General features: G+C 36.4%; 1 protein-coding gene across 5 annotated transcripts in view; it reads right to left on the reverse strand.

Annotated features, from left to right (window-relative positions):
• cdk5rap1 (CDK5 regulatory subunit associated protein 1) overlaps positions 1 to 26355 on the reverse strand; it is a 312787-nt gene that overhangs the window by 239187 nt on the left and 47245 nt on the right. For 3 of the 5 annotated variants that reach the window (XM_067387409.1, XM_067387408.1, XM_067387407.1), the window contains exons 9-11: positions 13495 to 13550; positions 11957 to 12087; positions 11280 to 11429 (exon numbers count right to left, since the gene is read on the reverse strand). In XM_067387409.1, coding sequence (XP_067243510.1) covers positions 11280 to 11429; positions 11957 to 12087; positions 13495 to 13550 — 337 coding nt within the window. Of the gene's footprint in view, positions 1 to 10403; positions 11079 to 11279; positions 11430 to 11956; positions 12088 to 13494; positions 13551 to 26355 lie in introns of those variants that run through there. The other 2 variants (XM_067387411.1, XM_067387410.1) reach the window with 2 other exon arrangements.

Consider the following 26355-nt stretch of genomic DNA (forward strand, 5'->3'; position numbering starts at 1 on the left):
TAGCTGACTTCCTGTTGGCGTGGCGATTAACTTAGAGCGCGAAAGTTGTTCGGCCCGATGAGGTCTATATGTGTACCGAGTTTCATACTAATACGTGCAAGCATGTTTAATATATGGACCAAATTTTCAGACTTTTTTCAAGGGGGCGCTGTCGAGCCCCCCTGCCACGCCCGGGTACCAGCCTCTCCGGCGTCCTAATGGCCGCGGATTCCAATGTGTGTGCCAATTTTCAAGAGTTTTTGAGCATGTTAAGGCCCCCAAAAAGCCCCGGAAGACGGAAAAAAAAAAATAATAAAAAAAATAAATAAATAAATATAGCTGCGAGCAGCGATGGCGGGCCCAAGCCCGGTGGCACCGCCACCCCGGTGGCTTCAGGGCAACTGTGCACAGCGGGCAATAGGCACTTAAAACGGTTAAACATCAAAGGACTGTGTCAAATTCACTCCACATTTACTGCACTACAAGGTGCCGTTATAGAGCCCCTCCTCCCTGCCCATTTTCAAAGGATTACATGTGCCAAGTTTTAACATTATTCTGATGAATTTTGAAGCAAATCAGGTAAAAATAAGAGGGTGATCTCAATGTATGCTGAAAGTGACACATTTTCTGCTTCCAGTTGGTGGTGCTATGACTTTGAATCACAATAGTCAAATCCATGTGATCAGCCTTGTACAACGAAGACTAAGCCAAAGTTTCATCAAAATCAATTAATGTATGCAGAAGTTATAACACTTTGTTTCCCTTTTCTTGCCATAAATTCGTTGCCTCGCCACGGCCAAACCGTTTGAGATATCCAAAATCCGTTTGCAATTAAACAACTTCAATGTGTTAGCAACAAGTTAAAAAAAGCTTGGTGTAAATTGGATAAACCCTGTAGGAGTAGTAGTATAAAATTCATAGCCTGTTTTTTCAAAAAATTAACATTCAAACCAAAATAGCTGACTTCCTGTTGGTCGGAGCTAATGAATGTAAATTAGAAAATTGTCCGGCTTGATGAGAACAATATGTGTACCGAGTTTGGTGACTGTAGGAAAAACTAACCCCCACTTTTGTCAAAAGGTGGCGCTACTGAGCCCCTCCACCACGCCCATTTCTATGGCTTTGTCCATGTCTACTGGTTGACAATATTGATGTGTGTGTCGAGTTTCATGCAATTTGAAGCATGTTAAGAGCCTCACAAACACTCAAGAATATTATTACAGTTTGACCTGTTGCCATGGCAACAATATTTCAAATATCAAAAATCCTGTCATAGGTCTACATCTGCTGTGTATTGACATTACACTGATGAAGTTTGAAGCAAATCAGGTAAAAATAAGAGGGTGATCTCAAAGCATTTTAAAAGTGATACACTTCTTGCTGCCATTTGGTGGCGCTATAACTTTGACTCACAATAGTCACATCCATGTGATCAGACTACTACAACCAACACACTCCTGAAGTTTCATAAACATCAATCAATGTATGCAGAAGTTATAACACATTTCCTGTTTCCCTTTTCTCGCCATAAATTCGTTGCCTCGCCACGGCCAAACCGTTTGAGATATCCAAAATCCGTTTGCAATTAAACAACTTCAATTTGTTAGCAACAAGTTAAAAAAGCTTGGTGTAAATTGGATAAACCCCGTAGGAGTAGTAGTATAAAATTCATAGCCTGTTTTTTCAAAAAATTAACATTCAAACCAAAATAGCTGACTTCCTGTTGGTCGGAGCTAATGAATGTAAATTAGAAAATTGTCCGGCTTGATGAGAATAATATGTGTACCGAGTTTGGTGACTGTAGGAAAAACTAACCCCCACTTTTGTCAAAAGGTGGCGCTACTGAGCCCCTCCACCACGCCCATTTCTATGGCTTTGTCCATGTCTACTGGTTGACAATATTGATGTGTGTGTCGAGTTTCATGCAATTTGAAGCATGTTAAGAGCCTCAAAAACACTCAAGAATATTATTACAGTTTGACCTGTTGCCATGGCAACAATATTTCAAATATCAAAAATCCTGTCATAGGTCTACATCTGCTGTGTATTGACATTACACTGATGAAGTTTGAAGCAAATCAGGTAAAAATAAGAGGGTGATCTCAAAGCATTTTAAAAGTGATACACTTCTTGCTGCCATTTGGTGGCGCTATAACTTTGACTCACAATAGTTACATTCATGTGATCAGACTACTACAACCAACACACTCCTGAAGTTTCATAAACATCAATCAATGTATGCAGAAGTTATAACACATTTCCTGTTTCCCTTTTCTCGCCATAAATTCGTTGCCTCGCCACGGCCAAACCGTTTGAGATATCCAAAATCCGTTTGCAATTAAACAACTTCAATGTGTTCGCAACAAGTTAAAAAAAGCTTGGTGTAAATTGGATAAACCCTGTAGGAGTAGTAGTATAAAATTCATAGCCTGTTTTTTCAAAAAATTAACATTCAAACCAAAATAGCTGACTTCCTGTTGGTCGGAGCTAATGAATGTAAATTAGAAAATTGTCCGGCTTGATGAGAATAATATGTGTACCGAGTTTGGTGACTGTAGGAAAAACTAACCCCCCCACTTTTGTCAAAAGGTGGCGCTACTGAGCCCCTCCACCACGCCCATTTCTATGGCTTTGTCCATGTCTACTGGTTGACAATATTGATGTGGGTGTCGAGTTTCATGCAATTTGAAGCATGTTAAGAGCCTCAAAAACACTCAAGAATATTATTACAGTTTGACCTGTTGCCATGGCAACAATATTTCAAATATCAAAAATCCTGTCATAGGTCTACATCTGCTGTGTATTGACATTACACTGATGAAGTTTGAAGCAAATCAGGTAAAAATAAGAGGGTGATCTCAAAACATTTCAAAAAGTGATACACTTCCTGCTGCCAGTTGGTGGCGCTATAACTTTGACTCACAATAGTCACATCCATGTGATCAGACTCCTATAACGAACACACTCGTGAAGTTTCATAAAGATCAATATATGTATTAAGACATTATAACACATTTCCTGTTTCCTTTTTCTCGCCATAAATTCGTTGCCTCGCCACGGCCAAACCGTTCGAGATATCAAAAATCCCCTGGCAATTTTTAATCATCAGTGTCTTGACTTCATGCTGACCGAGTTTGGTGGCGATCGGATTAATCGTCTAGGAGGAGTATATCAAATTCCAGAGCATGCGTTTTTCAAACAACCCTTAATAGCTGACTTCCTGTTGGCGTGGCGATTAACTTAGAGCGCGAAAGTTGTTCGGCCCGATGAGGTCTATATGTGTACCGAGTTTCATACTAATACGTGCAAGCATGTTTAATATATGGACCAAATTTTCAGACTTTTTTCAAGGGGGCGCTGTCGAGCCCCCCTGCCACGCCCGGGTACCAGCCTCTCCGGCGTCCTAATGGCCGCGGATTCCAATGTGTGTGCCAATTTTCAAGAGTTTTTGAGCATGTTAAGGCCCCCAAAAAGCCCTGGAAGACGGAAAAAAAAAAAATATATAAATAAATAAATAAATAAATATAGCTGCGAGCAGCGATGGCGGGCCCAAGCCCGGTGGCACCGCCACCCCGGTGGCTTCAGGGCAACTGTGCACAGCGGGCAATAGGCACTTAAAACGGTTAAACATCAAAGGACTATGTCAAATTCACTCCACATTTACTGCACTACAAGGTGCCGCTATAGACCCCTTCCTCCCTGCCCATTTTCAAAGGATTACATGTGCCAAGTTTTAACATTATTCTGTTGAATTTTGAAGCAAATCAGGTAAAAATAAGAGGGTGATCTCAATGTATGCTGAAAGTGACACATTTTCTGCTTCCAGTTGGTGGCGCTATGACTTTGAATCACAATAGTCAAATCCATGTGATCAGCCTTGTACAACGAAGACTAAGCCAAAGTTTCATCAAAATCAATTAATGTATGCAGAAGTTATAACACTTTGTTTCCCTTTTCTTGCCATAAATTCGTTGCCTCGCCACGGCCAAACCGTTTGAGATATCCAAAATCCGTTTGCAATTAAACAACTTCAATGTGTTAGCAACAAGTTAAAAAAAGCTTGGTGTAAATTGGATAAACCCTGTAGGAGTAGTAGTATAAAATTCATAGCCTGTTTTTTCAAAAAATTAACATTCAAACCAAAATAGCTGACTTCCTGTTGGTCGGAGCTAATGAATGTAAATTAGAAAATTGTCCGGCTTGATGAGAATAATATGTGTACCGAGTTTGGTGACTGTAGGAAAAACTAACCCCCACGTTTGTCAAAAGGTGGCGCTACTGAGCCCCTCCACCACGCCCATTTCTATGGCTTTGTCCATGTCTACTGGTTGACAATATTGATGTGTGTGTCGAGTTTCATGCAATTTGAAGCATGTTAAGAGCCTCAAAAACACTCAAGAATATTATTACAGTTTGACCTGTTGCCATGGCAACAATATTTCAAATATCAAAAATCCTGTCATAGGTCTACATCTGCTGTGTATTGACATTACACTGATGAAGTTTGAAGCAAATCAGGTAAAAATAAGAGGGTGATCTCAAAGCATTTTAAAAGTGATACACTTCTTGCTGCCATTTGGTGGCGCTATAACTTTGACTCACAATAGTTACATCCATGTGATCAGACTACTACAACCAACACACTCCTGAAGTTTCATAAACATCAATCAATGTATGCAGAAGTTATAACACATTTCCTGTTTCCCTTTTCTCGCCATAAATTCGTTGCCTCGCCACGGCCAAACCGTTTGAGATATCCAAAATCCGTTTGCAATTAAACAACTTCAATGTGTTCGCAACAAGTTAAAAAAAGCTTGGTGTAAATTGGATAAACCCTGTAGGAGTAGTAGTATAAAATTCATAGCCTGTTTTTTCAAAAAATTAACATTCAAACCAAAATAGCTGACTTCCTGTTGGTCGGAGCTAATGAATGTAAATTAGAAAATTGTCCGGCTTGATGAGAATAATATGTGTACCGAGTTTGGTGACTGTAGGAAAAACTAACCCCCACTTTTGTCAAAAGGTGGCGCTACTGAGCCCCTCCACCACGCCCATTTCTATGGCTTTGTCCATGTCTACTGGTTGACAATATTGATGTGTGTGTCGAGTTTCAAGCAATTTGAAGCATGTTAAGAGCCTCAAAAACACTCAAGAATATTATTACAGTTTGACCTGTTGCCATGGCAACAATATTTCAAATATCAAAAATCCTGTCATAGGTCTACATCTGCTGTGTATTGACATTACACTGATGAAGTTTGAAGCAAATCAGGTAAAAATAAGAGGGTGATCTCAAAACATTTCAAAAAGTGATACACTTCCTGCTGCCAGTTGGTGGCGCTATAACTTTGACTCACAATAGTCACATCCATGTGATCAGACTCCTATAACGAACACACTCGTGAAGTTTCATAAAGATCAATATATGTATTAAGACGTTATAACACATTTCCTGTTTCCTTTTTCTCGCCATAAATTCGTTGCCTCGCCACGGCCAAACCGTTCGAGATATCAAAAATCCCCTGGCAATTTTTAATCATCAGTGTCTTGACTTCATGCTGACCGAGTTTGGTGGCGATCGGATTAATCGTCTAGGAGGAGTATATCAAATTCCAGAGCATGCGTTTTTCAAACAACCCTTAATAGCTGACTTCCTGTTGGCGTGGCGATTAACTTAGAGCGCGAAAGTTGTTCGGCCCGATGAGGTCTATATGTGTACCGAGTTTCATACTAATACGTGCAAGCATGTTTAATATATGGACCAAATTTTCAGACTTTTTTCAAGGGGCGCTGTCGAGCCCCCTGCCACGCCCGGGTACCAGCCTCTCCGGCGTCCTAATGGCCGCGGATTCCAATGTGTGTGCCAATTTTCAAGAGTTTTTGAGCATGTTAAGGCCCCCAAAAAGCCCCGGAAGACGGAAAAAAAAAAAAAAAAATAAAAAAAATAAAAATAATAATAATCCTTAGAAGAACAAGAGGGCCCTGCGCGAATTTTCGCTTGGGCCCTAAATATAGCTGCGAGCAGCGATGGCGGGCCCAAGCCCGGTGGCACCGCCACCCCGGTGGCTTCAGGGCAACTGTGCACAGCGGGCAATAGGCACTTAAAACGGTTAAACATCAAAGGACTATGTCAAATTCACTCCACATTTACTGCACTACAAGGTGCCGCTATAGAGCCCCTCCTCCCTGCCCATTTTCAAAGGATTACATGTGCCAAGTTTTAACATTATTCTGATGAATTTTGAAGCAAATCAGGTAAAAATAAGAGGGTGATCTCAATGTATGCTGAAAGTGACACATTTTCTGCTTCCAGTTGGTGGCGCTATGACTTTGAATCACAATACTCAAATCCATGTGATCAGCCTTGTACAACGAAGACTAAGCCAAAGTTTCATCAAAATCAATTAATGTATGCAGAAGTTATAACACTTTGTTTCCCTTTTCTTGCCATAAATTCGTTGCCTCGCCACGGCCAAACCGTTTGAGATATCCAAAATCCGTTTGCAATTAAACAACTTCAATGTGTTAGCAACAAGTTAAAAAAGCTTGGTGTAAATTGGATAAACCCTGTAGGAGTAGTAGTATAAAATTCATAGCCTGTTTTTTCAAAAAATTAACATTCAAACCAAAATAGCTGACTTCCTGTTGGTCGGAGCTAATGAATGTAAATTAGAAAATTGTCCGGCTTGATGAGAATAATATGTGTACCGAGTTTGGTGACTGTAGGAAAAACTAACCCCCACTTTTGTCAAAAGGTGGCGCTACTGAGCCCCTCCACCACGCCCATTTCTATGGCTTTGTCCATGTCTACTGGTTGACAATATTGATGTGTGTGTCGAGTTTCATGCAATTTGAAGCATGTTAAGAGCCTCAAAAACACTCAAGAATATTATTACAGTTTGACCTGTTGCCATGGCAACAATATTTCAAATATCAAAAATCCTGTCATAGGTCTACATCTGCTGTGTATTGACATTACACTGATGAAGTTTGAAGCAAATCAGGTAAAAATAAGAGGGTGATCTCAAAGCATTTTAAAAGTGATACACTTCTTGCTGCCATTTGGTGGCGCTATAACTTTGACTCACAATAGTTACATCCATGTGATCAGACTACTACAACCAACACACTCCTGAAGTTTCATAAACATCAATCAATGTATGCAGAAGTTATAACACATTTCCTGTTTCCCTTTTCTCGCCATAAATTCGTTGCCTCGCCACGGCCAAACCGTTTGAGATATCCAAAATCCGTTTGCAATTAAACAACTTCAATGTGTTCGCAACAAGTTAAAAAAAGCTTGGTGTAAATTGGATAAACCCTGTAGGAGTAGTAGTATAAAATTCATAGCCTGTTTTTTCAAAAAAATAACATTCAAAGCAAAATAGCTGACTTCCTGTTGGTCGGAGCTAATGAATGTAAATTAGAAAATTGTCCGGCTTGATGAGAATAATATGTGTACCGAGTTTGGTGACTGTAGGAAAAACTAACCCCCACTTTTGTCAAAAGGTGGCGCTACTGAGCCCCTCCACCACGCCCATTTCTATGGCTTTGTCCATGTCTACTGGTTGACAATATTGATGTGTGTGTCGAGTTTCATGCAATTTGAAGCATGTTAAGAGCCTCAAAAACACTCAAGAATATTATTACAGTTTGACCTGTTGCCATGGCAACAATATTTCAAATATCAAAAATCCTGTCATAGGTCTACATCTGCTGTGTATTGACATTACACTGATGAAGTTTGAAGCAAATCAGGTAAAAATAAGAGGGTGATCTCAAAACATTTCAAAAAGTGATACACTTCCTGCTGCCAGTTGGTGGCGCTATAACTTTGACTCACAATAGTCACATCCATGTGATCAGACTCCTATAACGAACACACTCGTGAAGTTTCATAAAGATCAATATATGTATTAAGACGTTATAACACATTTCCTGTTTCCTTTTTCTCGCCATAAATTTGTTGCCTCGCCACGGCCAAACCGTTCGAGATATCAAAAATCCCCTGGCAATTTTTAATCATCAGTGTCTTGACTTCATGCTGACCGAGTTTGGTGGCGATCGGATTAATCGTCTAGGAGGAGTATATCAAATTCCAGAGCATGCGTTTTTCAAACAACCCTTAATAGCTGACTTCCTGTTGGCGTGGCGATTAACTTAGAGCGCGAAAGTTGTTCGGCCCGATGAGGTCTATATGTGTACCGAGTTTCATACTAATACGTGCAAGCATGTTTAATATATGGACCAAATTTTCAGACTTTTTTCAAGGGGGCGCTGTCGAGCCCCCCTGCCACGCCCGGGTACCAGCCTCTCCGGCGTCCTAATGGCCGCGGATTCCAATGTGTGTGCCAATTTTCAAGAGTTTTTGAGCATGTTAAGGCCCCCAAAAAGCCCCGGAAGACGGAAAAAAAAAAAAAAAAAAAAAATAATAATAATCCTTAGAAGAACAAGAGGGCCCTGCGCGAATTTTCGCTTGGGCCCTAATAATCCTTAGAAGAACAAGAGGGCCCTGCGCGAATTTTCGCTTGGGCCCTAATAATCCTTAGAAGAACAAGAGGGCCCTGCGCGAATTTTCGCTTGGGCCCTAATAAATATAGCTGCGAGCAGCGATGGCGGGCCCAAGCCCGGTGGCACCGCCACCCCGGTGGCTTCAGGGCAACTGTGCACAGCGGGCAATAGGCACTTAAAACGGTTAAACATCAAAGGACTATGTCAAATTCACTCCACATTTACTGCACTACAAGGTGCCGCTATAGAGCCCCTCCTCCCTGCCCATTTTCAAAGGATTACATGTGCCAAGTTTTAACATTATTCTGATGAATTTTGAAGCAAATCAGGTAAAAATAAGAGGGTGATCTCAATGTATGCTGAAAGTGACACATTTTCTGCTTCCAGTTGGTGGCGCTATGACTTTGAATCACAATAGTCAAATCCATGTGATCAGCCTTGTACAACGAAGACTAAGCCAAAGTTTCATCAAAATCAATTAATGTATGCAGAAGTTATAACACTTTGTTTCCCTTTTCTTGCCATAAATTCGTTGCCTCGCCACGGCCAAACCGTTTGAGATATCCAAAATCCGTTTGCAATTAAACAACTTCAATGTGTTAGCAACAAGTTAAAAAAAGCTTGGTGTAAATTGGATAAACCCTGTAGGAGTAGTAGTATAAAATTCATAGCCTGTTTTTTCAAAAAATTAACATTCAAACAAAAATAGCCGACTTCCTGTTGGTCGGAGCTAATGAATGTAAATTAGAAAATTGTCCGGCTTGATGCGATCAATATATGTACCGAGTTTGGTGACTGTAGGAAAAACTAACCCCCACTTTTGTCAAAAGGTGGCGCTACTGAGCCCCTCCACCACGCCCATTTCTATGGCTTTGTCCATGTCTACTGGTTGACAATATTGATGTGTGTGTCGAGTTTCATGCAAATTGAAGCATGTTAAGAGCCTCAAAAACACTCAAGAATATTATTACAGTTTGACCTGTCGCCATGGCAACGATATTTCAAATATCAAAAATCCTGTCATAGGTCTACATCTGCTGTGTATTGCCATTACATTGATGAAGTTTGAAACAAATCAGGTAAAAATAAGAGGGTGATCTCAAAGCATTTTAAAAGTGATACACTTCTTGCTGCCATTTGGTGGCGCTATAACTTTGACTCACAATAGTTACATCCATGTGATCAGACTACTACAACCAACACACTCCTGAAGTTTCATAAACATCAATCAATGTATGCAGAAGTTATAACACATTTCCTGTTTCCCTATTCTCGCCATAAATTCGTTGCCTCGCCACGGCCAAACCGTTTGAGATATCCAAAATCCGTTTGCAATTAAACAACTTCAATGTGTTCGCAACAAGTTAAAAAAAGCTTGGTGTAAATTGGATAAACCCTGTAGGAGTAGTAGTATAAAATTCATAGCCTGTTTTTTCAAAAAATTAACATTCAAACCAAAATAGCTGACTTGCTGTTGGTCGGAGCTAATGAATGTAAATTAGAAAATTGTCCACAAGTATAAATCAGCCTTAATGAATCAAGTCATGTATAAGGTTATCCTGGAAGAAAACATACTTCCTTCAGCTCTATCAATGTTCCCCAATTCTGAAGATTGTTTTTTATTCCTAGCAGGACAATGATCCATTCCACTCAGTCAGGTCAATTAAAGGGTCACCCAAAAATGAGAATTCTGTCATCATTTACTCACCCTCAAGTTGTTCCAAACCTGTATGAATTTCTTTCTTCTACTGAACACAAAAGAAGATATTTTGAAGTATATAGGTAACCAAACAGTTGACGGACACCACTGACTTCCATAGTATGAAAAAAAAAAAAAATACTATGGAAGTCAGTGGGGTCCCATCAACTGTTTGGTTACGGACATTCTTCAAAATATATTGTTTTGTGTTCAGCAAAAGAAAGAAAATCACTGTCCTTCATTGGAGCAGAAAGAAATATGGTTTCTTCTAGGATGACCTTATATACTTGGCTTGATACATTAGTTCATTATGTGTGTATTGAGGAACACCAGATCAAAACCATGTCATGGCCAGCACAATCTCCAGACCTGAACCCCAATGAAAACTTCTGGAATGTGATCAAGAGGGAGAGTGGTTGCAAGCTATCAAACAAAGCAGAGCTGCTTGAATTTTTGCACCAGGAGTGGCATAAAGTCAATGTGAAAGACTAATAGAGAGCATGCCAAGAAGCATGAAAGCTGTGATTAAAAACCAGGGTTAATTTTTGAAATCTTGTAAAGTGAAAACATTAGCATTGTATTGTTTAAAAGTGAATGCAAAACACTGAAAACACTTTCTTCAGCTTTCATTTTCTGCAAAAAAAAAAAAAAAAAAACAATTTGGGAGAAATGGTGTCAGTAGTTCATAGAATGAAACAAAAATTTTTTTACTCAAACACATACGGATAATTTTGTAATGGTCTCTAAAAAATTTTTCCAGAGCTGTATAGTATGCAAACTGTACACAGTGTGCAAATATTCAATATGCACGGAATACTCAGATGACATACCAGATCGTACTTTCACAATTTCTCACACTCATGACATTCCAAACCTGTACAATTTTCCTCTGTGGAACACACAAGATTATATTTTTTTAAAAGCAATTTAACTTTTTTGCCATACACTGAAATTCAGTAAATATTTTTAAGTGCTGCTTAAAAAGTATATATGTACCAGTTATCTGTTTAGTGTTTTTCTATCCCCAATCAACCCTACAAGCAGTAAAAAAATTAGGCAAAAACATCATGAAGTATAATGTTATACTCACTCCCTCTACCAACACCAGCTGTGCACTGCCGATAAAAGCCATGTTGACTTTAGCTGCCTCTTCTCTAAAAACAGAGATGAGTTCCTCCAGACGACGCTGTTTCACTGGCACAGGAACATCATCTTGCAGCCGATGATATGCATGGGTTTTCTAAAGATAAGCAAGAAACATTTTTTTCAATGTTAAAATACTTTGTCCCATCCCAGTTTTTAATCATGCTATAGGGATTGCTGGGAATTTTCATTTTGTTATTCATTTGTATGTTTGGTGCCAATTTTTTGAACTAATGGATTTAACTGCAGGTTAAACTTATTAGTGAATAAATGTATCTAATGTGACCATCAGTGAACAGACTGATGTTATCATGCTGGTTTTACGCTACACAAGCTTTTAAAAGACCTATCTAGCTGATAAAATATTTTAGAGCCGAGTAAATCTTCAACTATACTAATTTTTGACATTTCAATTACTTATACTAATTTCCATGAGTTTCCTTAATATTTCAATGACCATGAGAGACTGCAAAATAAAAAAATAAAAAATAAAAAAAGGGGAAAAAAGAATAAGAAAAAATATTGTAATGACTAATTGACAGCCATATTATTATGAACAGAATTACAAGAGATATGCATGAATCTGGCAGGTATCGGATAGGAAGAGCAAAAGGTAGATCAGACCTTCCTCATGCTGTAGGCGAAGAGAAAGCCCATGTTATAGCCCACCTCCCTGAGGAGAGATAGGGTCTGCTGATGGTCATCTTCAGTCTCTCCACAGAAGCCTGTGATGAAATCACTGCTCATACTGACTCCTGAAACAGGATTTATCAGGGACAAAGAGGAACATCATAAACCACTGCACTTCATTTACATCTCATCATAACTTGACACTACATTGATTATTGAGGCATGGGACAAAACATCTGAAATCATTCATTGAACATATCGTAGTATTTTTATCAAAATGATGACATTATTTATTACCTACCACCTGCTCAAACAATAACTCAATACTTTATATAGATAAATGTATATTTAAATGTATTTTTAATAGCATTTATAAATAGCATTTTGTGTTGTGCCCTGATGGTTCATTTTAAAATATACCACTTAGGTCCAACTTTATATGAGATGTCTTCAAATCCTATGCACTTATATTATAAAATTAAACATTTGCTAATGTAGTTTATTGTGTACATGCATGTTGTTCTGCAATACCATTGTCAGATTTGCAATAGCTATTTGCTGTTATAGAGTTTAGGATACAGGTATGGTTAGAGGTAGATGTAGACGGTAGGCATAAGGATACGTTTAGATGCGGTCAACAGAGTAATTAAATGCAGGTACTTTAAATGTATCTACAGTGTAACTACAACATGTACTGAATTGTATACCATAAGTATATTTTATATTTTTTATTTAAGTACATAGTAGTAGTAAAAGTAGTATACCACATAAAAAAAAATATATATATAATTAAATCCAACAAATTAAGAGTAGAATTCTTACTGCTAAATAAACTAAATAAACAAAAAAAACAATCAAACAAACAAACAAACAAAAAAAAATTAAACAACCATTAAATTATTTGTAACAAGAGTGAAAGTGCTGTCATGTAACACATCGGTTCCCAACCCTGGTCCTGGAGTACCCCCAACGCTGCACATTTTTGATGTCTTTCTTAACAGACACATCCATCTGAGGTCTTGGAGACTTTAATGAACTGATGAGCTGAATCGGATGTGATTGACTAGGGAGATATCTAAAATGTGCAGTGTTGGAGGTACTGCAGGACCAGGGTTGTGAACCACTGATGTAACGAACACTTGACATCATTCAGAATTAGCAGTAAACTCCAAAAAAATACAGCCTTTTTAAACAAAAGCACAGACTTGTGTTCAGATTATGATACGGAAACATTTGAACAACGTGAAGAGAGTTTTAAGATACTGACTGTCGTAATCGAACGTAACATGCTGTTTGGATGCTGAATGGAATCTAATATTCTGTCTGTTCCTCAAATAAAGCTATTGAATGTCTTCAGAAGACCTGAAATATAATATATAACAATGTTTAAGGTGCCTTTATAATACTTTTTTGAGCTTAATATTAACAACCATAACCTGTCTGACCAAATCCTGATTCGACAATACAGGTCAGTTTTGTCCCACTAATCAAGAATCAGTTATCAATTGGTACATTTCATAGTGACAAGCTACCTGGTATTATTTTACGAATGTTTTCCACAAGCTCAAGGTATGCCTCTCGGGTGTAACTGAGAAAGAAAGCATATGACAGGATGAAGGAAATTAAATAATAGAACACATCCACAAAGTCTTGGATTTCAGTAAAAATTACTGAAGATAAATAAAGTACATATTCTCTAAAAAGATCAAGTTCATACAGTAGCAACAAAACTCTAACTGGCACATCATAAGCAGATAGGGCTGTGCCGGTACAATCATATACTGTGATATTTTTTTCGATATTGAAATTTTAGATTCTTGTATCAATATTAAAATTTTTCTTGTATTATTGCATTCACATCATGTACTATAGTTGAATAATCAAATAGCATGTATAAATAATCAGCAACTACAAGACTGGTGTTTCTCAGGGTGCTTTATTAGGCAAGAGAGAAATTTGATCTGAACGCCTCGTTTGTGTATGTAACCTTAGTTTCCTGAGTAAGAAACAAGATGCTGCATCAGTAGCTGACGCTATGGGAACACCCTCCAGGTGTTACGTTTGCCTAAAGCAAGTATAAAATCGCAACAATTAATTGGCCTCATAAGGGTGCACCCACACCATCAATCCTCAGATTTTAAAGAAGGTAGCACAGCAGTAATAGTATGGCAGTAGTATAGCAAAGTTATGCAGTGTCAGTTTTTTGCATGATCCATTTGCAGTCCGTATGCAGTACATATTTTGCTCATATTAACAGGTAAGAGCATTCACACTGCACACAGATGCAGTCTGACAATGCATTCCAGGAGCAGTGCAGTGATTGTTGTCTATTTTTGCTGTGCTTCTCAAACAGAATTAAAGTGATAGCGCATTGTTCATGGTCAAAATGAACATGGATTAACACGAAAACATAGTAAATTTCATCATAAATGCATACAATCAAAGTCAACTGTCTCACAGTCAACATATAACTTCCAGCCCTGGGTAAAGCAAGGAAAACTACACCTTACATCACGTTTGAAAAAACAAGGCAACACAATGGATGGCACTCATCTCTTCATTGAGGTGGAATAAAGTTCTGACCAGCAGTATTTTTTTGTATAAAGATTAAATGCAAAAGAAACGACACTTGCTTGAGCAACTTAAAATGCCCCAATAATGCTATTTTAAAGGTTCCTAATTTTGTTTTGGAGGTCTGGTCTGCTACAATATTTTTACATGCATCCAAGGTCCAAAAACATGATTCATTTTCATTTTCTCATTATATATATATATATATATATATATATATATATATATATGTATATAATGTAATATGTATCCACTAATGCAGTGGTTCTCAACCGGTGGGGCTACAGGATGGGAGGAAAAAGAAAACTGAAAAAAAAAGAAAAAAAAAAATGCAATTTTTTTTTTTTTATCACTAAACTACTGTAATAAAAAGTTATAGTTTTGTATATACAAACTCCTGAATAAAAATTAAAATGTGTTTGGACAGATTAAAAAAAAAAGTTTTGAACAAACTTGATTGGTTTGTCGATAGTGAGCGCAAATGCAGGTGATAAGCGGTTTTATTAAGCGAGTCATTGAATCGTTCATTCACGATTTGTTCAAACGGCCGATTCATCAAGAAAGAGACAGATGTTTGTGAATTGGTCATTGAATCTTTGACTCAAACCATTTGTTCAAAACACTGAATCATTCAAAACACGATTGAGTGTTGCTGTGAGATGCGCTATGTTGCGATCTTTGTTTGGATTCATCTGATCTATTTTCGCTGCTAAAATAGACCAAAACAGTCATTATTTCGTCTAAAATGTAAGTGACTTAATATTATTAACATATCAGTGTCACATATTCAAATGTTATAAATATAAAAAAAACACATTTTGAAATTTAACTGCAGAATGTCAATTTAGTTTATTTGTGTGTGCTGCGCTCATAGACTTTAGAAAACGGCACTCATTTGTTTGATTTCTCCAGAAGCTGAGCAAGCCTCAAAAGTTTAAGGTCCTTGCACCCTGACTGAGTCCGAAACTGTCGTATTCGTTTTTTCATATTCGTCATTTGGTGGCTCTCAATTGTCAAAAACACCCCTCAAAATATTTGTTACGGATGCGAAAAATGCAGAAAATTGAACCATCTGAATTAATTTTTATGACAGTTTCAGAGGCTGCAAACGTATAAAACGTGTCGTATTTAGTTATATTATATATATATATATATATATATATAAAAAAAACATATATATTATATATATATATATATATTTAACTTCTGATATCCCTCCCTCTGCTGAAATATTTTTTACCTCAAAACTGTGCATGCATGTATATATTTGTTGACATGGTTTTAAAGCTATTGTTATCCAATTTGTTGGCCTTAAAACGTCTTAAAATGCACATATGTACACCAAGGAAATCTAATTTTTCTCAGGGGAGCATGCCCCCGTACTCCCCTAGCAAACAACATTTTCTGACCTCAGTAATTATGAAACCCTGCGTAGGGAGCAGCTTAAATTCTATATAATAAAATCTGAGGTAAGGTTTGTGTCTCGTTATTCTATTAATAACTTCCGATTGATTTTGCATTTCTATCAGAAATTAAGAATAATGAATGTCATTGTAGTGGTGCAAATATCCAAGCTATCTAATACTTCAAATCTCAAGGATAAATCAGAAGATTTAAAAAAAAAAAAAAAAAAAAAAAAAATTCTGTAACAGCTGCCAAAAATAGTATATAGCACTGTGGTTTTTAACAAATAATAAAAAATAAAAAAATTCAAAACATCCCCCCCTCTGTTTTTTTTTTTTTCACAAATCGCACCCATATGAACGAATAAACTAGTCAGAATATAGGCTACAGTTAAAGCTTTCCTTTAGTTTTTGTGAAATGCTCACACGCACTGGGGCCCCGACTGCAATGAACCAGCTTTGGGGGGGCCCAGCTTGCAAAAGGTTGAGAACCCCTGCACTAACACATGCATACTTAGTATGCGTAATTCTTTTTAGGATTTATAGCACAATTTGTCACTATATGTTAAACTATGACAGTGAATTGTGCAGAAGTTTGTATCAGTGCCCTGTGTGGCTGTTCCAATGAAGTCCCTTGAAGGGAAAAAATATTGCCTACGTTTTATTTACTTGTGCTTGGTTATTAATTTTAGAGGCGTGTGACCATGCCAAAGGAATAGTCTCCAAGAGAGTTTCACAGCATCCCAGATGAGAAGAGTCCCTCTGGAATTTATGACTTGTCCTTTTACCAAAAATTTTTTAACATATATTGTAAGGCTTGATTTTCCTGCTAAACAAAAACTGAGATAAAGCGTCCTGCAATAAAGTAATAAAACTTTAATCTGGAAAGAAGATCTCAAAGAAGTAGCAATGGACAACGCCTTGCCCTAACCCCAAAAGGACAACGCCTCCCCCACCACACACACACACACACACACCTCCCCTTCCTCTGGCTCAAGTCACTGAAAGTTATTCAAAACATATAATGTAACTTGTGTATTGTCTATTGTTTTTCCCTTTTCAAGTTTGGTATCATTTAATTTGTCTCAGTGCGATTGGTAAAATGGTCTCAATTTCACAGCAGTCACTAGTATCATGAAGGAGACTGAAAACTAAGGAAAATTCTGTCCTCTTTTGGGTGGTGCCTTTTGTGAAAACCCACTCCTCTCCCCCAAAACAGGTGTTGGTGTAGTAAATATTTATGATCCTTTCTGTTTTGGTCTGTATATAAGGTAAAGTGCAAAGCAGTCAGGCGGGATCTTCTGCAGGCCCCCACATAGATGGGTGAATGTCTGAGGAAAGGTTTAATAGATGGAGCATGGGGCACATCATTTAAGTCCATTTCGATTTCTGACAATCACTGCCTTAAATAAGTTGCAGTTTTCGTAAATATATATAACAAAACTATGCTTTTTGTTACGAGTAAGCGGAGTGCGACCGACTTAAAGGTAGATATTTACCCTGCATCCAATGTTTAAGGTCAGACTGACGAGTTTGTGTCCGGGAAGAGTACTCAAGTCAGCCGAAGTAACTCTTCTAAAGCGATACCGGGACTGCAGTGAACGAAATAATTGAAGATATAAGGTAATCAGAATAATCGAATATCTAAATTAATACATAACAAATGATTAATTTCTAATTGGAAACACAACCTAAGAGTAAGAATCATTTGAAATTGGAGTCAGATTAAGCGAGTGAAATTAAGTGAACTTAATAGAGACGCTGAAAAGGCATACACGCGTTAACCTTCGCCCGGGGGCGTCGGAGTCCGTTTTTGGGCCGATGCGGGGGGCCTTACAGGCTTAAAAAAAAAAAAAAAAAAAATTAAATCGTTCCACTCCGAGCAGAATCAGTATTTTAACGTTTCTGTTCCAGCATTCCTTCTGTATTATAAACGTTCCGAAACCGGTTTTATAGAAAAAAAAATAGCGGTTAATAACGTTATTTTTTATTATTATTATTATTATTATTGCATGTAGCCTAATTAATAATAATAATAATAATAATAATAATAATATAATATTATATAATATTAATAATAGTATAGTATTAAACGAAAGAAAAACAAAACAAAAACAATGGTTTGTAAATTTAAGTTTTTTTTTTTTCAAGATATTTTAATGTTTGCTGCATGGTTAAAAATACCGACGCTATTCCTGAGACGAAAAATGATAAGTCGCATAGGCCTATACGTCGCATTTTATTATTACATTCAGAAATAATGATAATAAAGTTATCTGTAAAGTAAAATGTAAAAGTAGCCTAGCCTACATAGCTTTGTTTATAATGTTTGTAAACATAAATGATGAACAAAACTACCCTATATTATTTTACCTATCCACTTATGTACTCCACAACAAAACCTCTAAAATTAACAGTCGGACTATTCAGACTATATAAACGCCAAGCCAAAACGAATAAAAAAAATTCTCTTTTCATTTTTAACGCCATTCCAGCTTCTATTGCTATATTCAAGGCGAGAAACAGGTTTATTTATTGAAAATACAACAAAATAAGATGCAAAACAATTTAAAAAGAATCTGTAGTCTACCTTTCTCATTCGGCATGAATTCAACTGTTTTCATTTTCATGACGAATGCTAAACTATATTTATTATATGAGCTTTGTACTTCACTCGCATTATCGACATCATTCACATATAACAGCACAGTGAGGCGGTGGTCACGGGTGGTAAACGGCAGACTGCATTGTAAAAAATGACCGTGATTTTAACAGGAAAAGACTGTAAAAATGCTGCGGTGAAAAACTGTCAATTGGTTTACAGTTTCCGTACTATATACGGTGAATAACTGTAATAGATCTAACGGTACAATTAATTAAATTCACAGTTTTTGGAAGTGAAAAATAACAATTCATTGTAAAATTTACAGTGAAAAAACGTAAATTGACATTTCCACAATTCCCTGCGTGACACTTCACATTTGATATATTTTCGTTGAAATAACTCTGTTGTTTCTTAGTTTTTCTCTTTTTTTTCTAATTTGTTATGTACATTAGGGTTATATGTTACATCTAATGTTGTTAAATTAATGTGTATTGCATTTTTAAAATTTCATGCATGTTACCATGATGGTGTTTAATGTGTGTTTGAATGACACTATGTGGACCTTCTATATGTTAGTGTTGTCCTTCTCAGCTTGTGGAAAATCTGCTTGTGATGAACTTTGATTCATCATGTGACTCTTATCACCACTGTGTTTGGTGACTGTCAGTGTATTATAAAGGTACAAAACAGATATTAGTACTTCATTAGGTTGGTAAATTAACATTATATCAGTTAATGAAATACGTTATTTTACCGTAAATTTAACAGATTTTTTTTTTTTTTTACGTTGCTACTGTATTTTTCTACAGTAAAGTTCTGGCAACCACAGCTGCCGTTTTTTTACCGTAAATTTTACCAGGATTTTTTTTACAGTGTGTATTACAGAATTAAATTCAGGAGTGTAACGTTTGGTTGATTGTATTTTACTTTAATATTTAACAGGCTGCGATATCAAGTAAGCAATGCAAGAATTTGTGTGTGTGTGTGCACGTGAGGCGCTGGCGCGACCACTGAATTTGTTTTCCTTCTATAAGACAGTAAACTAGCTCAGTAATTTATGGTCATAGAGGTAAAAGCAAGACATAATTCATACATTTACAAAAGACACTCAAATAACGAAAACAAGCAGAACGTCTGTTTCCTTTTCTAGATCTTTGGAGTGCACCACAAATAACCACTTTCTTTTTGTTAATCTGTAGACCTAATTATTTAAGTGAAATATTTCACGTAGCCTATAGGACTAAATATTCCCTTTTATTTTATATGTGTTGTGTAGGTAGGCCTAGTTTTCTCCGTTCACAAAAGCGCTGCAGATGCGTGATGTGACGTTGAAAATTGTACTATTCTGCATTTTTCGCTGGTTTCAAAACGCACAACAAGCTGCATATACCTTAGCATTCATTTTTACTTAAATGTAGGCCTAATACTTGACGGTTGGTGACATATCATCGGAAAAACTAATGCCAGTGCATTGCCATTGTGACTTACCTAACCTATGATGACTTGACAGCTGAGCTGAGCGTGTCAGTGCGGGCATCTCAATTTAGAGTGTCAGCACAGGCATTTCACTCACATTTGCATAGGCTGTACTATTTGAATTCGTGATTGGTTGACTGCCAAATCAAAATATTAAACGGAACGATAACATTATTAAACAGTTAATGGTGATTTCAAATTAGCGTTTCTGTTCAGAACGATTAAATTTGATTTAGTTTTGTTTCTGGTTATGTTCTGGTCAAAATTTTGTTCGTTTCCGGTTTTCGCTTTCGTTCCTTGAACCGGTTCAGAGCCCTGAGAACAATACAATGTTCTGATGCTGCTAGAATTATCTGTACTGTTAACCTATACAAACCTGTAGAAATTATGTCAACTGTTTATCAATATGACTAAGTACTAGTGTTTCTGTATTTTTAAGTAATTAAAGGCTGGATCCTCTTACTCATTTTCTACAGCCTATGGAATTGTGGAGAACTTCAGTAAAGTCTCTTTTAACTGATTGAACTTCAACTTTGACTCCTAAGGCCAGATTTACTAAACGGGGCAAATTAGCATGAGAGCTCTATTCCACAAATGCGCCGATGGTGCGCTGAACTTGTTACATGTAATATACAGATAACCTCTTCCTCCGGCATTCCAAAGAAATTAATATGAGTGGAAAATGTTTTCTCCCTTCTACCACACACTCTGTTCTCTGCGGTGTCTCCTCCTTGCAGCAAACAATTGCAGCCATGTCGCAAAATGGGTTAAGGCATGTTTTTTTTTGGACTTTAAATAATGGTGCAAATACCAGTAAATTGACAAGCGCAAACATTAGTAAATCACGTTGCGTGATTTATTTAAATACTCTTATAAATTTTGCATCTGAAAGGGAAACTCCTATGCATATGCAATAATGTCAGCCACAAAAACAACTCTCAGCATCTCAGCATTTTCAGCACTAATTTTGCACTGTGTCTTTAGTAAATAGTTTTTTAAAGGATTAGTCTACTTTCAAGGAAAATTTTATTTAAAAGTGGACTAATCTTTTAACACCAAAAGAGGGACTGCGCTAGTTAAAGACAACTAATATAAAGTGGGAGCAGTCAGTCTTATATTGTTTGATTTCTGTTGAACATCCAGATCACTCATAGCTACCAAACACCTTTGTTTTTGTGTTCATTGAGATATTGTTTAAAATGTTACTTTTCAAAGGGGGTGTACTCATTTACGTTGAACACTATATATATATATATATATATATATATATATATATATATATATATATATATATATATATATATATATATATATATATATATATATATATATATATATATATATATTTATATTTATTAGTCGCCACAAGCTCCAAAAACGGCAATAAAAACAAACTGGTGCAGCCTGGACCACGAAACATAATAAACATGCTCCAGCTAATAACCGACAAGAATGATTTTAAATGCGCGTTCATGGAGGGGAGGGGGAGGGGGAGGAGGAGGAGGATCTAGCTAGCCTCTGTTTTGTTTGACAACACTTCGAACGTCAACAGGAAGTTACTCCACCCAGGATCGCTTAGAGAACCTTTAAATTAAATTATAACTAAAAGTTTCTTAAAGATAAAAAATATATAAACTATGTAGATAGCCCTTTCTTGAATATTATGCTCCTATAATATTAAAGGTTAACAACTGAGCCCTAACTATTAGCCTAAATTCAATTGCTTTTTATTTTCAGATAAAATAATCAACATTCAAAAACAAATTGTAGGCCTATGCAAACATCTAAGCTGCACCTAAGGCAGTTTTTGCATTAACTCCTAAATGTTTTTACTCCAATTCGTTGTTGAAATATGATTTCTACACAGTGGCTGACATTTTCACAACAGATTTATTTAAACATACATTAAATAGCCTCAGGACAGGACATCACTAAAAGGTTAAGTAAAATATAATGATTATATAGGCTAAGACAGTGCATATATTAAGCGAAAGAGTTCATTTCTCTAGCGAACTAACAAACTTTGGACACTGAATGGCTTTTCTGAGGTAAATGCTACATGACATATTGTTTACAAGCTTTCATTCATTTCATTTCTGTTTAAATTTCATGATTTTGTGAACAGAATTTGAAGGATGACACTTTTTTTCTTATCGAAAGAAACAAAACGTAGAGCTTATTGCGAATATTGGTGGTTAGGCTACAATGTTGCAATGTAATGCTTCAGTACACACGTGCACCAAACCGAAAGCCCTGTACCGAAACGGTTCGGTACAAATAAGTGTACCGTTACACCCCTAATAATATATATATATAAAATATAGTGACATAAAATTTCTCATACCATGTTCATATCGCCCACTCGTCCTGCGAGAAATCTGGTCACCCTAGGTTGTGTTTACATTGGTTCACAGTGTTACAAGTATTTAGTGACCTCTCCTTACACTTGAGTAATAGTGAGAACCTGGCTCTCTCAAACCTAAATGGAATGGAAAATGACTGGAAGGCCAAGAAAACTTTCAAAATCTGATCAGAAGTTTCTCCTTTGAAAAAAAATGGAAGGCTAGGAGGTCACGTTAAATACTGATTTTTGCTTATAGAATCAATTTTGTTCTGATTTTTTTGTGTGCATATTTCCTGTATTTCCTGTTTGCATTGTAATAAAGACCAAAAAATAAACATGGGTGGTCATTAAAACATTGCTAAAACAACAAAGCTAAGACTTTTGCACAGTACTGTATGGCCAAATGCAAAACCTAATACATGACAGTAATTATGGCTGAAATTATATATAATTTGTTTGAAATAAATATTTTAAGCCTGCATAATTTGTTATGTGGGCATTCAAAGCAGTTTGTATTGTTAGATTATAATACATCTGATTTGTTATTTTGCAGGGAGTGGAGCAACTTTTCCATTAACAAAATTCTGATGCTGACCCAGAGGAGGGAGTGGTAGCCCCAGAGATCCACTGTCCCCATCAGACAAGAATCTTATTTTGTTCAGACACATCACCTTTGACTGACTGGGATCTTGATCTTCAGACACCTAATATTATGCAAATATTTAAATTTTTTTGGAGCTCTAGATTAAAACTAGACAGTTCACAAACACACAAGAGGTTGTACTTTATTCTTATTAGTCCATACTGATCTTGGATTAGCATACCAACAACATATGAATGTTAAAGTGATAGTTCACCCCCAAACAAATTCTCATATATTTTACTCACCCTCATGCCATCCATGATGGATATTACTTTTTTTCTACAGATAAACATGAATTAGGATTTTTAGGAAAATAATACATGTCTTTGAGTCCTAAAAACACAGTAATCCATGCGACCCCAGTGGATGAATCAATGTCTTCTGAAGTGAAACAATAGATGAGAAAAATCTAATAATTTAAACTGTTTTAATTATTAACAATCGCTTCCCACCAACCATCATACATGTATGGGTTACAGTCCACTTATGGGCTCACAGAGATGGACTATTTTCTTAAAGATATTTGTGCTTATGTGGAGAATGAAAGTCATACCGTCCAAAATTTTTATTTACTCTTTTATAAGAGTAAATAAAACTTGCTTAGACAAATCCAAATTAAACTCTGCGGCTCGTGACAACATACTGATGTCCTAAGACACGAAACGATCGGTTTGTGTGAGAAACCGAACAGTATTTATATAATTTTTTACCTCTAAAACACAACTATGTCCAACTGCGTTCAGCATTCACTTAGTGAGGTCTGATCACGCTCTGACAACGGAAGTGATGTCTAGCACTCATTGAAGTATAAGCGTGAGACATCACTCTTATAAAAAGTTCCCATTGACCCACATTATACGGCTGACAGACGGCAACGGTTGGAGTTAACCCTCTGGAGTCTGAGGCTGATTTGGGGCCTGGAGAAGTTTTTACATGCCCTGACATTTGTGCTTTTTTCAGTTGTTCATAAACATATTAATGGAAAAAGTGTCACTACACTGTATTCAGCACAAACTAGGCTACAATAATATGTGAGGAACATGTATGTACATGTTTGTGTTTTTGAAGGAGTAACATTTATGCGTGGTTATTGAAAAAACAAAAAACTTAAGTCACTGAAATAAGGCCAAAAAAAGTATAGTAAATCTGTGTTTACAATACTTTAGGGTATTGGAGGTTGTAAACTAGAGTTTTTGCTTCAAATTTATGTAAAAATTATGCTGCCTACTCCTTCATATAAAACAATATATTGATTTAGTTTTTGTAAGACACTTTTTGCCAAGAAACACAGTATGCAAGGAGGCGTGAATCACCACTGAAAATGGGCCATTCTCACCTGAGAAGACAAAAGAATTGGATAGTAATGAGCTGAAATGACTTGCATATTAATGAGGCATTTCAGTCAGGTAGGCTGTGAAAAAAACTTTCTGTGATGTCTCAAGCTCATTATGATATATGAAACATACAGAAAAATATTATTACAATATAAAGTAATGGTTTTATATTATACTTTAAAATATAATGTATTTCTGTGATGCAAAGAGTCTGAATATAGGCTTTTAGTTTAAAAGCATGCACATTTGGAGAAATATTGGATTCTCATATGCTTATGTCAATTTTCTATACAAAGGAGTTATTTATTCTATATTCATTGTCATTACTATGAGCGCTGGTGTTTTCAATTCATCCTTGAAGTCGGAGGGCGCTCTCTGTGCATTTTTAGTCCACAAATTCATCTAAAAGAAGAAGAGGCTATTCCATGAATGGAGTTTCCAATTCATACTGCAGCCGGAGGGCGCTAAAGAAACAAAAACTCATCTAAAATTCATCTATAGAAGAAAACAGGAACTAACTGCATGTCTTCTAGAGCTCGCTAACCATGACTTTTTCATCCAGATAAAAACTTTTCAAGACAATAAATACACGATTGAGACAATGAATGCATGTGTTGCCTCTGAATTTGCGTTTGAATAGCGCTGGCAAAATCACGGATTTCTGACATGGCTCTCTTTTCATACAGATTACATAAACACAGAAGGTTTGTTTTCGATTTGACTTACATAATTTAAAACCTGACATCTTAACGTTTTTTTAGACATAAGTTTAATTTTTCTGTGATTAGTATTCACTAAGTTACAGTTCATTTTCTGAGAACTATCAGATTGAACTTTGTTCAGAGGGAGAGGAGAAATCACGCATCATGTTAGTTTTCTTTATTTTACAAAAAGCACAACATTGTGTTTTTACTCTGAGTGTATACAAATAAAAGAAAATATTCTATAGTTTCAATTGATATATTACTTATGTCTCTATGACAAAAAAATGAGTATTTTAAGTCTGTTTTGCTGCAATGTGAAAAAAAAACCTGCAAAACGCGCCGGCGTCATCATTTGTGTTCTAGAAAGAAATAAAGAAACAAAGTCACCTACATCGTGGATGCCCTGGGGGTAAGCAGATAATGTGACAAGCACATGAAAATTATTACATTTTTTTTTCATTGGAGTAATAATAAAGAAACTGTCTTACATTCATTAGTCTCACTGTGTTGTGCTTGGAAAACTGCCACATCACCAAAAATAATAATTAAAAAATAAATAAATAAATAAATAAATAAATAAAATAAATGTATAGGCATCTGTATCGGCGAGTACAAGAAAAAAAATATCAGTACTCGTACTCAGTCCTTAAAAAAATGGTATCGGTGCATCCCTACAGAAAAAAGTGCATGAGTACACAATTGAGTTCTCTTTCACGTTTAAATTGGCAAGACTTAAATCGTGCAAATGATAAACTTTTGTTATGATGCAGCACTGGCCTGATCGGGCCATTGATAATTCCAACAACTGTCCGGAGCATCTTTCATGCTGGCCCCAGGCCATCAGGCAGTCCTCAGTGTCAAGCCCTAATTGGACTAAGCCACAATTTTCTAAGGACTTTTAACATATAGATCCTGCTTGTGATCAGTGTAGATTCACCCCAGTCTACCATGTACATATGTTTTGATCCTGTATAAAGCTTAGAAGTTTCTGGGCCACCATTTTCTGGTTTCTTAGGCAGCTCGATCTCCCCTTGTCCACTGATAGCAACTTTTAGAATTAATCCTGAATCATATAACCATACAAAACTACAATCTGTTTGTAATAGCTTTAATTATGCTCTCAGCAAAACGACTGACATTTCTGAGGTGGAAGGATCTGAACCCTCTAACCTCTACAAAATGTATATGAGACGTCCCCTTTTCTAAAAGTTCTAAAAATTAAACATTCTTTAAGAGGCTTTTCCAATCAGTTCAATAAAGCTTGAGACCCTTTTAAGAAATATGTTAGTCAACATGTTTTAATGTCTGAATCT

The sequence above is a fragment of the Chanodichthys erythropterus genome, chromosome 6 (genome assembly GCF_024489055.1).
Source record: "Chanodichthys erythropterus isolate Z2021 chromosome 6, ASM2448905v1, whole genome shotgun sequence".
NCBI classification, from domain to species: domain Eukaryota; kingdom Metazoa; phylum Chordata; class Actinopteri; order Cypriniformes; family Xenocyprididae; genus Chanodichthys; species Chanodichthys erythropterus.